The sequence below is a fragment of the Leptosomus discolor genome, chromosome Z (assembly GCF_034619465.1).
Source record: "Leptosomus discolor isolate bLepDis1 chromosome Z, bLepDis1.hap2, whole genome shotgun sequence".
NCBI lineage: Eukaryota > Metazoa > Chordata > Aves > Leptosomiformes > Leptosomidae > Leptosomus > Leptosomus discolor.
In genome coordinates, this window is record NC_141419.1 from 11,618,716 (window position 1) to 11,633,690 (window position 14,975).

A 14,975-nucleotide genomic window follows, 5' to 3' on the forward strand; every position below is an offset into this window, starting at 1 on the left:
TGGAGTCTCCATCTTTGGAAATATTCAAAAGCCATCTGGACATGGTCCTGGGCAACAGGCTCTAGGTGTCCCTGCTTGAGCAGGGGGGCTGGACAGGGTGATCTCCAGAGGTCCCTTCCTATCTCAATCATTCTGTGTGATTCTATGTGTAAATTAATGTTTTAATGGGTCCAAAAGACCTGGTAAGGAATCCTTATAGAAAAAAAGCCAAAAGACCTCTGTGAAAAAGAAACTCACTGTAAAAAGAAACAAGTTTCTCTGTACTGGAAATGCAACATATTGCCAAAGAAATGGAAAAGTATTGGAGATAGAAAGAATGCAACATGGATAAGGATAGTTCCATTGTATGCAAAATATCAAACAATTCTGGGAATACAGACAATTCAACATTCACTACAAAGTAAAAGAAGATTTTGCATAATCTATCATTAGGCTGTAAAACGCACTGCAAAGCTCTCAGTAGTCTTGTTTTGTACAGTCTTGACACAGTACCATGTGCAAGTCCTTACCTGTGTTATGAGCTATGCGTCCCAAATTAATTCTGCATATTTGTACACTAGTAACCACGCACATTCCAGGTCCCTGGAACAAACTAGTTTTCTGTGTAACTACACAGAACTATTAAAAAACTTTAAGTATGTGTCTAAAAAATCAAGAACTGAGATGTCAAAATACTTTTACACCCTCAGATGCAAGAAACCTGCTGGTATCCAGCGATCTTTAGAAGTACTGTAAGGACCTTTCCTGCTCCTTCTATTTTAAGTCCAGTGTGATGAACATTCCTCCATTGTACAACAAAGAAATATATCATGAGGTAACATGAATAAAATTATATACTAACCATGGCAGTATACAAAGACTTGTCTGGGAGATACGACAGTTGCTGAACTTTTACAGGTACCACAAGGCTGTGTCAATCATCTATACAGTATTTCCCTGATATGACACATTCCTCTAAGTACCTGCCTGCTAATATGCTTACATTCTCTCAACATCCCTGCCTTCAGTATATATTTACATTTGTATTTACATCATCCTTATAGCATTAAAAATATACATAAAATCTCCTTCTTAAGGAAACTTTCCATAAAGTAACTTTAAGATACTTGAGGTTATTCATAGCTTTCCATCTCACCAGATGTATCAAAGCTGAGGAACTTATATTTTATAGGACAGAGAGACATCTTCTGCTTTTCCATGCTTCTTCAGTTTTCTGACATTCTATAACTTACTATTTGAACCAGTGTGAGAGAAGTAGGAAGATTTTCTGCACTTTATTCTCTTGTATTATTTAAATTTTCGTAACTGTATCTTCCTACAAATACTAGTGTGCAAAAGAGCTTTCATCATCTACTACTCAAAATAAACCTTTCCCACGGAATTTGATTACTGACATTAATCTCTTTAATAAATAATGATGTTAATGATGCAATTATTTTGTCTCAATTACATACCCCATCATCAAAACATTTATTATTCCACATACCGTGCTATCTTCTCATGTGGTTATGTCATCCATAAGTTTTCTCTAAATATTTTCAGAAAATGTATTTCAATTGAATTCCCAACATAGGATATGAATGTCAGATTAATTATAAGTATCATATGTTGAAATATCACATTTTCAAAAAACGTTTACACCATGGAAAAGAAAAGGAGGTCTGTTCAGATATGGCCATGAAGTGATGAAAATGAAAGTAAAGATGTACTTAATTTACACTTAGAGACTTTAGCCTTGTTTCTTACCTGAGTACCCAAACAAGCAACCATCATATGAGTGAGAAGTTTAGCTGCAAACATTGCACACCTGGTGCAGAAAAGGTGAGAGATAATAGCCAAAGTGAAACCTAAACAGAAACAAACAACAAACAAACTAAACAACAAAAAAGGGAAATTTAAAGATTAGGCTAATAAATTATGCTAGATAAGAACAATATTGAATTGCTTGAAGGTGCAGATCATTAAAACCAAAAAAACCTCTGAAAGTTACGGAAAGAATATATTCACTTTGGTTCACTGAGATTGCTCATGAATTTACTGAAGTAACATCTGCTTAACTTTTTCATAGGCTTAGGAGCTAAAACAATTGCACAATGTAAACAAGTCATTTTTGCAAAGATTTTTTTAAAGAATTTGTGCATGAAATGAATTATTATCATAATAGTTAAATACAAGGCAAAGGTAACTCTTTGGTGTTCATATTACTGCATCCAAAAATGCTTTTGGAAACAAATAAATAAAAAACTGCCTCCAGCTGGGTAGCATTGCTTTAGGGGATAGGTAAAACCTTCTAAATGCCAGCCTCAAATTTAATCTGCATAGAGCATAGAAATCTATTACAGCAGTACTCAGAAAGAATAACACCACTTTTAGTTTCACTAATTCATTGTGAGCATGAACAGAACAGAAACAGGAAGGGCCTCTTGCCTACCAGTAAGTAGTTCTCGGAAGAAAGACCCTGGGAAAGCTGAGCCACTAAGGAAAACACGGCTAAAGCTCATGTAGAGCTAATTGTTTGCACACTTCCACATGCCAGGAAGGGCAGGAATTTGGATATTTAAGGCAGGTCTTTTGCTGCCCCCTGAGACAGACTGGTTGCTCAACTACAAGTATTTTTAAGGTATGAATGAAATGTATTATTGCAGAAAAATTTATTTCTAAACCTTTCAAAAATTAGCTAGTGATATTTATGCAAGCAGCTACACAAGAAAACTTTGGAAATGATAATACCCTATTCCACTCTGTTGTGCTATTTTTTCCTCTTTTTTTTTTTTTTTAACTATTCTTCATACCTAGGTGGAAATGTTAGCAAAATAAATATCCTCATATCTCTTAAATCTAAAGCAGTTTGTTAATCACTAGATTTAAATATATATAATCATGTAAGAAAACACCTTCAACCAGCCAAAGCTGAAAGGCATCAAGGCATTGCAGTTGTATTGCTCTAACCAGGCTAAGCTTTTTTAATTTTTATAATACATTCTTATGACATCTGACAACAGTAAACAACTAGTGCTAACTTTTTGGTTTTGCTTCCAGCTAAGCAAAATATTTCTCTTAGCTTCAGTTTCTACAGCATGTTGGCTTACTTTGTGGGGGTTTTTTTCTTCAATTTCTATACCATTTCGCATTTTATGGCACATTTATCTCATCAATTTACTTTTTTTCTTCTGTAAACCAGTAATTACATTTGTTTATCAAATTTCATCTTTTTTTTTACTTTCACTAACACAATCTAAGTTAGAAGCTTAACTGTATTTTAAAATCTGCTTATTTTTAACTGCTAAAAATTCTGTCACTATTATTAAATAAAAGAATTATTTTGTACAAAGTAGGTGAAAAGCAGAGGGTTTTCTTCTCTTTCTTTGTCTTCTTTTTTGTGGCTGAGGTTTTAAAACAGTCAAGGACCCTAGCTTCAGTCTGTTAGGGCAGTTTGCTGGGAGGGTATAAATTGAGGATTTAGCTATTTGCACTATTTTTGTCACTCGTATAGTGATGATCTAATATAGAAGTCATAAAGCTCACAAGGAGCAGACCCAGAACTCCATTTAAGTGCTTTAAGGTTAGACCAAGAATCCCATTAGCATGCTTTTTTAGTGATCCCATTACTCTTAGGTTTATGCTTGCATGGTGCCTATCAACACAAGATGAAAAATTTACTTTCATTTGGGGTTGACTTGCAACATAACAGTAAACTGACTGCAATTTCCATCTCCTTCGGCAGCCAAGACGAGTTTAAAACTTAGATCTATGTCCTGTCTGAAATTCTGGGACTTCTGCAAATGCTATCGCAGCTGTCAATGCAGTGAGTCCTGGTCCTCGTGGGTTAAACTCTCGGGCTTTTCCCAAGACCTTAGGTAGCAGTTAGGCAGCAGTGTGTAATGGAGCTCTGCACATGTGATATGGAATGTCTCCCTCAAGCTATCACTTCTGATTGTAAATTGTCAACTAAAATCATCAAAGAGCTTTCCGGCTAGGTAGAAAAGCGTCCAAAAGATTTGACAGAGAGAAGAATTGTCTGCTGCTAGCAGACACACATGTGAACTTACGGTCTTTTACTTTCTTACCCCAAATTAATGACGTATTTCTCTTTTGTATGGTTCGATAAAACATCACAAGGAAACATACTTCTTTGCTGGACACTTTTTTTTTAAATGGCAAAATTTGTCAATGTGCAAATACCAGACCAGACAGCAACTTTAATAGCATGAGGTTAGTTAACAGTCCTCCAATAGCCCTCCAAATAAAAAGATTGGCATCACTTACTAAAATCACTAAAAATCAATCAGTCTTACTGTTCATTAGCTGTTATTAATGCAAAAACTGTCTTAAACCAACTGACCTGAAATACAGATGAATCCAGAAGAGAAAAAAGCCTCATTGTATGAAGACAAGTTATCCGTTTGCGCATAAACTGCATAAATGGACATGTGGGAACAAGAGCATTCCACGTAGTCTGACATGTCATCAACCACTTTGCAGAACCCGCTATCAGACAGCCAGCTGCAAAGCAAAAGATTCGCAAAGCTGGCAACAGACTTGTATCGTTTACATGGTAAGCACGCTCGAAAATTGTTGTTTTATCTTAAATACCAAGTTTTCTAAACTATTGCATAGATGTTTTGTGTAATCTTTAACGTGCAGTTCTCAGAATAGTGCATTTACATGAAATTAAAATATTTATAGCTTTTTTTTACTTTCATGATTAAAACAATTTGTAAATATATGATAATGAACATTTTTTTCCACTAGAGAATTTTTGTGGACATGTTTTTAAAACTTCTGCAAGATTTACAGTTCTGTCTGACTTTTCAAATATTTTGTTACTTAACTTGCAACAATACCTTAGCCCGTTATGGAGAACACTTCGTTTTACACTGCTATTGTTTTGAAACTAAAATTCATGTTTTGTTTTCTTCAGTATTGCTGAACTGATTTTGAAAAACGATACCACAGGTGAGCTCCTAAGCCATTTCTGTTGGAAATCTGTGCTCTGTGATACAGTGTTTGGATAAAAGGAGCGCATGAAGGCAAATTCTGCTGCAACTCCTTTTGGAGGAGGAAGTTTATGTCAGCAACCGACTGATATAATCCAGTCAGTCTAATGAAACCATATATAAACCAACTAGATCTCAGCAGGATACAGAACATAATTCTCGCCAAGTTAATTTATACTGTGTGAACAGGAAAGTCACAGGCTAATCAAATAATGGGGCATTGAAGAGCATACACAGAAAACTTTATTCTATGGTTTGCAATGGTATGAGTAGCAACAAGAATGGAACATGATCAGCAGTTCATCATTTTTTCTAAAACCCAGGAGACGTTAATTTAAGCTAATATCAGCAATATTTAAAACCAAAACCAAACAAAACAACAACAGGAGATGGCTTTTCTATGAAAAAACTAATAGCCCTACAGAGATCATTGTCAAAAGATGTGCTAAAATGATGGACCGTGACAGGCAGGAAAGACTAGTCAAGTTTGTGGTAGACAAAGCATTTGGGGTATGAAATACACAAAATCACGTTCAGCTCATAGAGTCACTGAAGAATATAGCATTAGGGGAACTACTATTTATGCTTGTCCTGATCATACTCTTCCCTGGGCATTTACTTTCAGCCACTACTAGAGACAGGATACTGGTCTAGATAAATCCCTAGTCTGCCCCTTAACAGTGTTTTTTGGGTTCACTTACACAGCGTCTTTCACAGAAGCAAAGAAACAAGCAGATATTAGAAAATTAGGACCATCCTGAGCCAGTGACTTGAAGCAATACAAGAGATGCGGGTTTAATTCTTTACTTTTGTAAGAAAAGACTTGATATGTTGTCTGATAACAACTGTAAAGACTACAAAAGTCATTAGCATTAATGAAGTGATGCAATTCTGGGATTCATGGCCTGTCAGTGTTGCCTAACATTTCATTACATAATCTAAATGGTACTTTCATGAAAAAAAGTCAAGAGTAGAAGTCTGAGAAATGTCTGAGCTAGAATAACTACGCATTTTATTATATGGAAAGTTTTGCATGCTGGTACAAAGGCCAGAAAAATGAAGGGAAAAAAGACAGACAGGAAATGGATCAATTTTATACTTGCAAATGATCTAAGCAGAGTTATCATATCTTAGGCAAACACAGAGGTTTACAGTAGAAACTGGAAAACTAAACAGATAACTAAAATAACCTTTCAGCAGCTTGATTCCAGAGGAGACATAGGGACTTTTGTGGAACAATCCGGCTTCCTGTAGTATAAATCCGATAAATTACTTCATTGTTATCTTTCAAAGGGTGTGAACTCTGACCTTTCAAACTCATAGAAAAAACCTGAAACAACACATACAACTTAAATACAAATGTAATATTAAAATTCAACAGTCAGTACTCATTTTAATCAGACACACAAAAATGTTCACATTATTTTAAATACATTTAAAATACTTTAAAACATTGAGCAATATTCAAATTAAAATAATTTCTTGAAAAAAATAAATTGCATTATATTCAAACCTTGTTCTTCAGAGCAAGTTCTTTATCACCAGTAAGGAACCACTGCTGACTGCTGTATTCTGTGAACTGTATAGATTCACAGTTCTCTTCTTGAGGAGGAGATAATACCACAGAGATCTCTAGTAAATGTTCAGGTACTTGAATAGAATCCCCATCTTTTCCATCAAATCTGTGTCCATTGATTTGCTGAGGAAACCAGTTGTGAGCCATTATTGCGATGTATGGGCAGCTGTCAAGGATATTTTTGCCTCTGTTGAAATGGAAAAGTAACAGGACTGGTAAGTGGAACTAGCCTTCACTATTCACAGAATGACTCTCAAATGAATTTATTCCTCCATTAATTTTAGGTTTTATGACATTTAATTGACAGTCTCAGTTCCCATGAAAAAAAAAAAAAGGGGGGGGGGGGGCTGAATTATTACGTGTTGCAGCTTTTCCATTTCTCCTCCGAGTTTTGCCCACCATGATCTGCATCCAAAACCCTTCCATGGTAAACTAGGTTATCATAATACTCATCTTTATAACTTGATGTAGAGATGAGTCTACAAGAAGGAGAGGCATCAAAATGGATGATCTTGCTTTGCCTCTTTTTCCCAACAGATGATACAAAATAATTTGGAATAAAAAATTTGAATTTTCAGGTTCTGGACACTGTTCAGGATAGTGTTGATATTTATGCCATTTACTGTCTTTTGGCTGAGATGGGGTCATACCCCTTACAACTTAGGAAATGGCAAGAAGAGTTACATCTCCAAAAGAAGTTGAGATGGAAATCCAAACTATGCTGACTTTCTGAAGGAAAAAAAAAGTATTTTTATTTATTTTTATTCTAAATTCAACTAACAGTTGTTTAACAGATTCACAGCGGGAGAAATCCACTGTTTAAAACCATCTAGCTCATAAAAGCGTGTAATCTTTTTCTGCAGTCACCTATTTCCCCTGACCATTAGCCTGACCACAGTACTTGCAGATAAAAGTAGCAATTTGAAACTACACGTAAAAACTATGAGTAGCTTCTGAAAAATTTTAAGTACTGTTCAAGTGAGCAAAACCAGGCATACAGAAGTTACAAAATGCCAATAGATATTTTGAGTTACTTACTCAACAAAGTCTTAAAACATAGCTCTCCATCATACAATTACACATTATTCTCTTAGTAAGATTAATGAATACTTTTCCAGGCAGTATCTGAGCTAAAGGTGAACAAATACACCCCAGATCTCCTGACCTCTACTCCCACAGCTCCCCCATATCAGTGTACCAGTTATTTGTGACACCAGCTCACAGTGACAATATAGTGCCTTGCAAGATTGTGATACAGCACAACATATTTTCATATAGTCAACATACTAGATGATAGACAAGTCCCTTTTCTAAAAATGTCATTTACATTTTGACTATATTGGTAAATTGTCATGTATTTCCCAAACACATTTTACTAACCTTTCTCCTGGTGATCCACATGTTATTCCAGTCAACAGCGAAAAAGCGAACTTCTCAGTCACCTCAGCAAGCAGGCTGTATCCTCTTGTGTCTTCACGTTTTGGGCTAGCCAGAGCACACAGTATCTCATAGAAAAGACTTCTACTTTTATCAGTGAGTAACTGGTTTTCACCTACATCTGCAACCTAATGAGAGCAGAAGTTGTCAAAGCACATTTTATGCACAGAAGTTTGCCTATAACATTTCCTCACATTGAACAGTTTAGTAAAACCTCCACTGTTATCCCCATGTTCATTCTGAAAGTTCAGAATATTTTTTCCACATTTTGACCACTGCTGCCAAGGCGTGAGACACAGTCTATGTCAAAACTACATAAAAACACACTTACTAATAGGGATTTGATCATTAAAGAAACCGTGTGGCATTTTTCATTTTTTCACAAATCAAAGATTCTTGAGTCTCGAGAATTTTTGACATTATTTCTGTTTTCTGTCACAAATGATATGTTGTTCATTAATATTGTTATACTGCTTTGTGTCTAGGTATTTAAACATTTTCCAGATCCTGTGCATTATTCCACAAGTCCAGAAGACCCAGAAAGCCATAAAACTAGTTCCAGAGTTTTCATAGAATTTAGTATAATGCTGAAGTGCTCAGCTACCCTGCCAGCCCAATTCCCAAAGCTACTGCTGGAAAAAAAGCCAAGCTGCATGCCTCGTTAAAAGCACAGCAGACACCCGCTGGCTCTCACAGGCTTTGCTTGTGTGCTGACTGCAGTGAGCTGTGAAGATATGAACAAACCTTGGGCCTCGCTGTCATGTGCCAGGGCGAAAACCAGCAATGCTGTGGCCCAATAATCAAGAAACCATAAGATCTGTGAAAGCAGGGCACTGAAGGGACTGTTTATCACAGTAGAAAATCTTGAGCTATAGTTACATATGCAAAATTAATACTGGTTGTTTTTTTTCAACCTATTTGATTTTCAGTTTCCTGCCACCATCCTAACTAGTAGCAGATAAACTTCTTCCTTGATGGTAGGACTTCACAATTTCTATTTTTACCTTTGCAGTATGTACTTTTGAATCACTGTTGTGGATGCTAACCTTGATCTTATCACATCCTATGTGTTATTATTCTCTTATTAAAGTCACTGGTCACCGAAGAAAGAGCAGGAAAGGTTTACCTTATCTATTATATGCATCACAGCAGTAAGCTGCTCTTCTGTAGTTTCTGTAGCCACTCTGACATTCAGATTCTGGAGGACTCTGTGTAAAATGGTGTCATCAAGAGGCTGATGCAGTTGGTCAATCAGCGCCCAAACTGGCAAGGAGTCCAAATCTGAGACAATGGTGACATTAGCAATACCATACATGTCACCTATTCTGGCACCGCCTGTGGGATTAGAAAGCACAACCTGGAAACGTTTAGGAAATGGGTTTAAAGATCCTGTCTTTGGAGTCAGGGTCACATCCAGAAATGTATTTCTCTGTCCAGGTTCAAAAGTCAATAAACCTTCAGATCTGGCAAAATCTTGTCCTGCCACAGCTGGAGATATGAAGCTCCGACCAATAGGTTCAGGTTTTTGTAGCTCCTTAAAATAAACCAGAAGAGTTTTGGGTAACATTATGACAGATATGATTCTTCAAAACCAGCTGCTGTAGAATACACATGGATAAAATCTAAATGTGTAAACAAAAAGTCCTTTTTAAAAATACAGTTGAGAGTAATATAACAATTACATTAAATGAAGTATCTCCCTGAAATAGCAATCGGTCACTTCCAGCCAGTGACAACCTAGGGGAAGAATTATATATATTGTCAATTGTAAACATGATCCCTGTCTTTTCCATCAACTAAAATCACAAAGCTTTTCTAGGCGAATAGGTACCACAGAAATGTTAGCACATCTTTAAGGTGAATTGCAGAGGGGTTGATGTAAGTTTACATCTGCAGCATGAAGTCCCTCAGTTTAGGGTGCAGACAGGCATTACAGATACATAAAAACTAAACAAAGGCAAACCAAAGGTTTTGGAAATCTGTACCCAAAGTAGGACCAATTCATGGTATTTTCAGTCTCAGTATATGTACTTAAAAGAAGAACAATCCATTTAGGTCCAAAGGCAAAGCAAACACTCTAGAATACACATGCAAGGCAGACAGGTGAAGTTATCTAGGAATGCTACATGGCCTCATTTCCCTGTGAAGTAGCACTATTTTTACCTCGCATGAGGTTTGCAGATACTGTTTCATTCTTCACATTCTTTCTCTTTTTGTCAGTTGCCATAACCTTGATATTACATCTGGTAATATAATAAACTTCCTTTAAGTGGAAACTATCATCTGGGCTATTATTCAAATGTGTGATTTTTCAATAGTATCTATTAATTTAATACGTACAGATTGCATACTGACTCTCAAGTAAAGATCCCCTGCTGTAAAAAACACTGATTTTTATTTGTGAAATATTAGACCCCTTTTGAAAACATTTAGCTTTAATCAGTAGAGTTTACTTATGGAATAAATCAGATATTTTTTTTGAGTTTTCAGGAGAACTTGGTAAATCAGTGCAGTCTGTATCTGTTCAAAATTGCTTTAGAACATGACCTGTTATCTGTGCAAATTCCAGTGAGAAGTTTCCTTTTGTTTATCCCTTCCAACTGAGAATTAGGAAACAGGGAAATACATGGTAATAAAAGCACTAGCAACAAGAACAGTGTTATAAAACCGTTGCAGGAATAAGACAAACATCTGTTTCCAGCTAGCGCCTCATGCTTCCTGTCTGCCATGGCCTCTTATTTTACAGTAGTACCAATACTTTGGTACTTGCACCCTCAAAACCTAAAACTGTCCAAAGAAGGGTTGTTACATAAAATATACAAATGGATGAGGAATTGCTCCGGTATTTTTAGACTAAATATACACTGGACAGTAGCAATTTCTTCTCCACTTAACAGCTAAATTACAATGAACTCTTGGCTGGAAAGAATGTGAAAATTTGTTACCACACAATCTAAAACACTGGCCAGCTACTATATGATAAATGCAGGGAAACACCGTGTAAACCTATGCAGTTAAAATAGATACACATGCAATATAACAATAGAATGCAAACCCTTTTATTATAAAGGGTAAGTACACTGGTCATGCAGTGTTTTGTTATAATGACCCTCCCCTGGGTCATGGTTTTAGGCATGAAAGCCCACAGATTCAAAGCAGATCAGGCTAAGCACTATTCCAACACGACAGCAAACTTGGAGGAATCCCTCTTGCAGCCTGTGCCCTGATGTTGCATTCACAACTATAAGGAAATGGAAGGAATCACGATTTTACAGCTGTCTTCTGCTAAAGAAGAATCTTCATCATCTGCCAATAATAATGAAGTAGTCATTTAGAGATAAAAGGGTCAAGAGTTAGAAATGTCTGGTGATACAGCTGTAAACGCAGCAAAAATTAATGGGCATGATAAAACTGACTTTAGCATGTGAGATTTTCAACCAGAAGAACAATTTTCAAGTTTAATACTTCAAGAATATGGAATAAAATTTGATGACATTTCGCTCTTTTCCTAAGTGTGGTCTGTGTATTAATAAATTTGTGACATACCAGTACCCTTGCTGTGTTATCTGAACCTTGTAGTCATATCTATCATGACAAAAACTTAACTTCAGAGAAAGAAGCCTCAAACATTGGAGTCTTACAAGAACCTTAGAACAAAGACAGACATGTATTTAATGCCTGACTGACTGTAGTCTTTGAGGGTACTGGAAGGTACCATGAACAAAATCACTCTTGCCAATGCAATGAGAACAAGGTCTCTTTACAAATCGAAAACCAAAGAAGCTAGACCATACAAGCCTAGCAAATGTTTGACTGTTTCCTGAAAAAATGCTAATTACAGTCACATTTAATTTAGAGAATGAATAAAGTTTTAAGGATAAAAATAATAATAAAAATAAGTTAAATAATAAAAATAAAAGACTTACCTGCATGCTGTAGCTAACTACTGTGGTTACTGATGTACTAGAATCTCTGAGCACTTGCAGATTGATTAAAGTTGTCTTCTTATAAGCCACAGCAAAACGAGATCCCACAGCAAAATATACTAAACCATGAGGAGCATCACTTTCAAGGACTGTTACAAAAGCAAATCTGGCACTGCTGTTCAACGCAGCTCCTGTGCTTACAGCATACAGCTCAACAAAAAAATATGTTTCAAATTCAGGTACCTGTAAACAAGGGATGATTTTTGTATCATTATAAGACCCACTAATTACTTTCAGCTTTAAAAAATGTATATATTATTTCGTATGTACAACAGATTACTTACCACAAGCATGCTTCCTGAAATGTGCAACAAGTACAATGAAGTATATCCTAAATATAATATTGCAACAGGCCATAGTTTGTCATGTGCAACAATGAAATCTCAGGTTTTCACATGGAACTTTTGCAATAAAGTTGCTGTTTATATACTACAGGTACTGTGTCTGTGAATTTGCCATAATACATGACAGTAAACTCTACAAAAGCTCCATATTCCAGGTTACAGATTTACACAGATGTACATCTTGTGATGAATTTTCTCTTTCATTTTCTTTTTGCCTTACAAAAAGGTAGGTACATGCTTACTCACTGTTGAAAAAAAATGCACAGAAGTCTAAATATGCAGTTTTGAATTTAATGCAATTAATTAATTTGACTGTATTTGAGCACTGAACTCAGTACTGAAAGTTCTGAAAAACATTTTACATACAACTAATGTTTAAACACTAACATGTTTATGCATGTTTTTACAAGCAAATCTCACTAGACTTGAACGCTTAACTGAATGTATTGAAAATCCCAAAGCTCAGAGATACTATCTGAAAGCCTTTCGTGAGATTCAAGATACAGAGAAATCTGTCAGTCTTGAAATGCAGGCTACTGAATTTTAGTGTTCATATGTCAAAGAATTAGCCTAGTCAATCCTACATTCTTAATGCTTTTTTAATTGAAAATAAGGTAGCAGTATTAAATTGCAATATGAATTCTGCCTCATCTTTGATTTTGTACCTACAATACAAACGTATTGTTTAGAAATAGACATCTGATTAACTAAGATTCCAGAAATCATTGGAAATATGTTACTTGTATCTATTACATGCACTTGTGAAGCAGCTAGCAAAAAAAAAAAGTAGTTCTTTACAAGACAATAGCATTACAAAAAATTATGATCATTGAAGGCAATTTTTTTGTTAGCAAACACAGCTTTTTGTTTCAACTCTGGATTTTCTGAAATCCTACATTAATTCTATGAAAGCGGGATTCAGCTCTTAGCTAATGAATTCAGTACAGCTGACTAAGTAAAAACTTTCAAATCTAGACCATGTCGTACCATACGCCATAAAAAAATGTAAAATATTTATTGAATGTATTTATTACTTCATCATTTTGTAATGTATTCATTACTAATTTATAAGCTATCTTATGGAGGAAGAAGAATTAGGAAATATTTGGGGGGTTAAATAGCATATATTTTTAATTGAGTTGTTGTTAAGTAATTCTTCAAATGGAATGATCTTGACTAATTGATGACAGGCACAAATTTAATGGAATGCCATAGGGAACTTTAGCTTTCCATTAGCACCTGTTAGAGTGGCACATGCTTGTGCTTCATGCAGTACAACTGCATGTCTCTGCAGCTGCTGCATTGCTGTCATTAAATAATGGTATCACTCCTTTGGACTAAACAGGTTTAAAAGCCCAGTTTACTCATCAAGGCAGCCTGTGCCCCACTCATTTATATGTTTTATTCATTGGCTTTGTGATGTAAAAATAGCATCTGAAGATGAAGAAGGAAAATGGCCCTTACTGAACCAAGAGAATGCACCCTACTCCCTAGTGGGAAATCACTATTTCCCACATCCTACATCTTGCGTTTTTTTCTAGAATGTAGTCAGAAAAACCATGGAAGCCCTCTCGTCTTGTCCCTTTTCCACTCCTCAGACTCAGCTTTGCCATCAGCCTGGCTGTTAGGATAATTTCTTGGAAAGTTTAAAACGCTCCACTCCGAAAGAATGGCAAATATCAATCCTACCTTTCTTAAGGGACTGCTCTAGCCACTAGGTGTTCACCCAAAATTTTATGGTTTTTCCTTCTCTTTTCAATAAAAATGACTGAATGCTGTGCTTTGTGTTAATCCAATGAAGTCTGCATCTCTGAGTGCCAGCTGGGCCTCTCAAGGCTCTTAGGCTTAGGCGTAGCCAAGTGACAAATGCCAAATGGCTTTAGTGGATAATAGCTGCTAAATTGAACTTTACTACTCACAAGATGGATGTGCACAGCAACGGATTTTTAGACACACAGAGATTATTATGCAGTGTTACGATCGATATGATGAGTTTTCACAGATCATTGTGCTAGATTTAGGCATATAAAATTATGCACAAGTTGCAAGAAAAGTTTATTTGTTGAATTAGGTGTTGTTACTTACAGGATATGCTTTCCATAAACGACCCTAAGAAATGCTTTGACAGACGAAAAAATTACTGTGGGATGTATAAGAGTACAGTATACGAATACACATCTCACTGAAATAACTCCATTCTTTTTTTCTTACTGTTTTATGAAAATCAGATCTGCAATTCACTCTTTAAACTAAATACTAACCTGCTTCCCAAATTTTTACCAGTCACAATGGAGGTAGTACAAGCCTGTAAATAAACATGTGTTTGCAGAGGAACTGAGCAGATGTCCAGCTACATCTTCAACCTGCACATCAGTTCCTCTGGATCAGAGGGGTTTTCTCATCCTGATAAACTGCAACTCAATGTCATAGTGCTGTACATAAATGAGCAATAATTACTTACATTATCAGGCTTTATTTCAATGGAGATGTTGCAAACTGTTTGACCTGCCATGCAGGTAGTCACTCCCAGCACAGATACAAGTTCGTCCTCCAAGTTCATGCCATCCTTCAGAAGGACAACAGCTGTTTTATTAAATGTCACACGCCAAAAGATCTTCACATCTTCAAAGGCCCT

At 35.9% G+C, this 14,975-nt stretch overlaps 1 protein-coding gene across 1 annotated transcript in view; it reads right to left on the reverse strand.

The window, feature by feature from the left end:
• ADGRV1 (adhesion G protein-coupled receptor V1) overlaps nucleotides 1-14,975 on the reverse strand; it is a 269,894-nt gene that overhangs the window by 150,945 nt on the left and 103,974 nt on the right. Inside the window, exons 78-85 of the mRNA XM_086480034.1 lie at nucleotides 14,802-14,973; nucleotides 11,937-12,179; nucleotides 9,137-9,544; nucleotides 7,954-8,138; nucleotides 6,511-6,760; nucleotides 6,188-6,327; nucleotides 4,343-4,503; nucleotides 1,747-1,847 (exon numbers count right to left, since the gene is read on the reverse strand). Of these exons, the coding sequence (XP_086336160.1) occupies nucleotides 1,747-1,847; nucleotides 4,343-4,503; nucleotides 6,188-6,327; nucleotides 6,511-6,760; nucleotides 7,954-8,138; nucleotides 9,137-9,544; nucleotides 11,937-12,179; nucleotides 14,802-14,973 (1,660 nt within the window). The remainder of the gene's footprint in view (nucleotides 1-1,746; nucleotides 1,848-4,342; nucleotides 4,504-6,187; nucleotides 6,328-6,510; nucleotides 6,761-7,953; nucleotides 8,139-9,136; nucleotides 9,545-11,936; nucleotides 12,180-14,801; nucleotides 14,974-14,975) is intronic.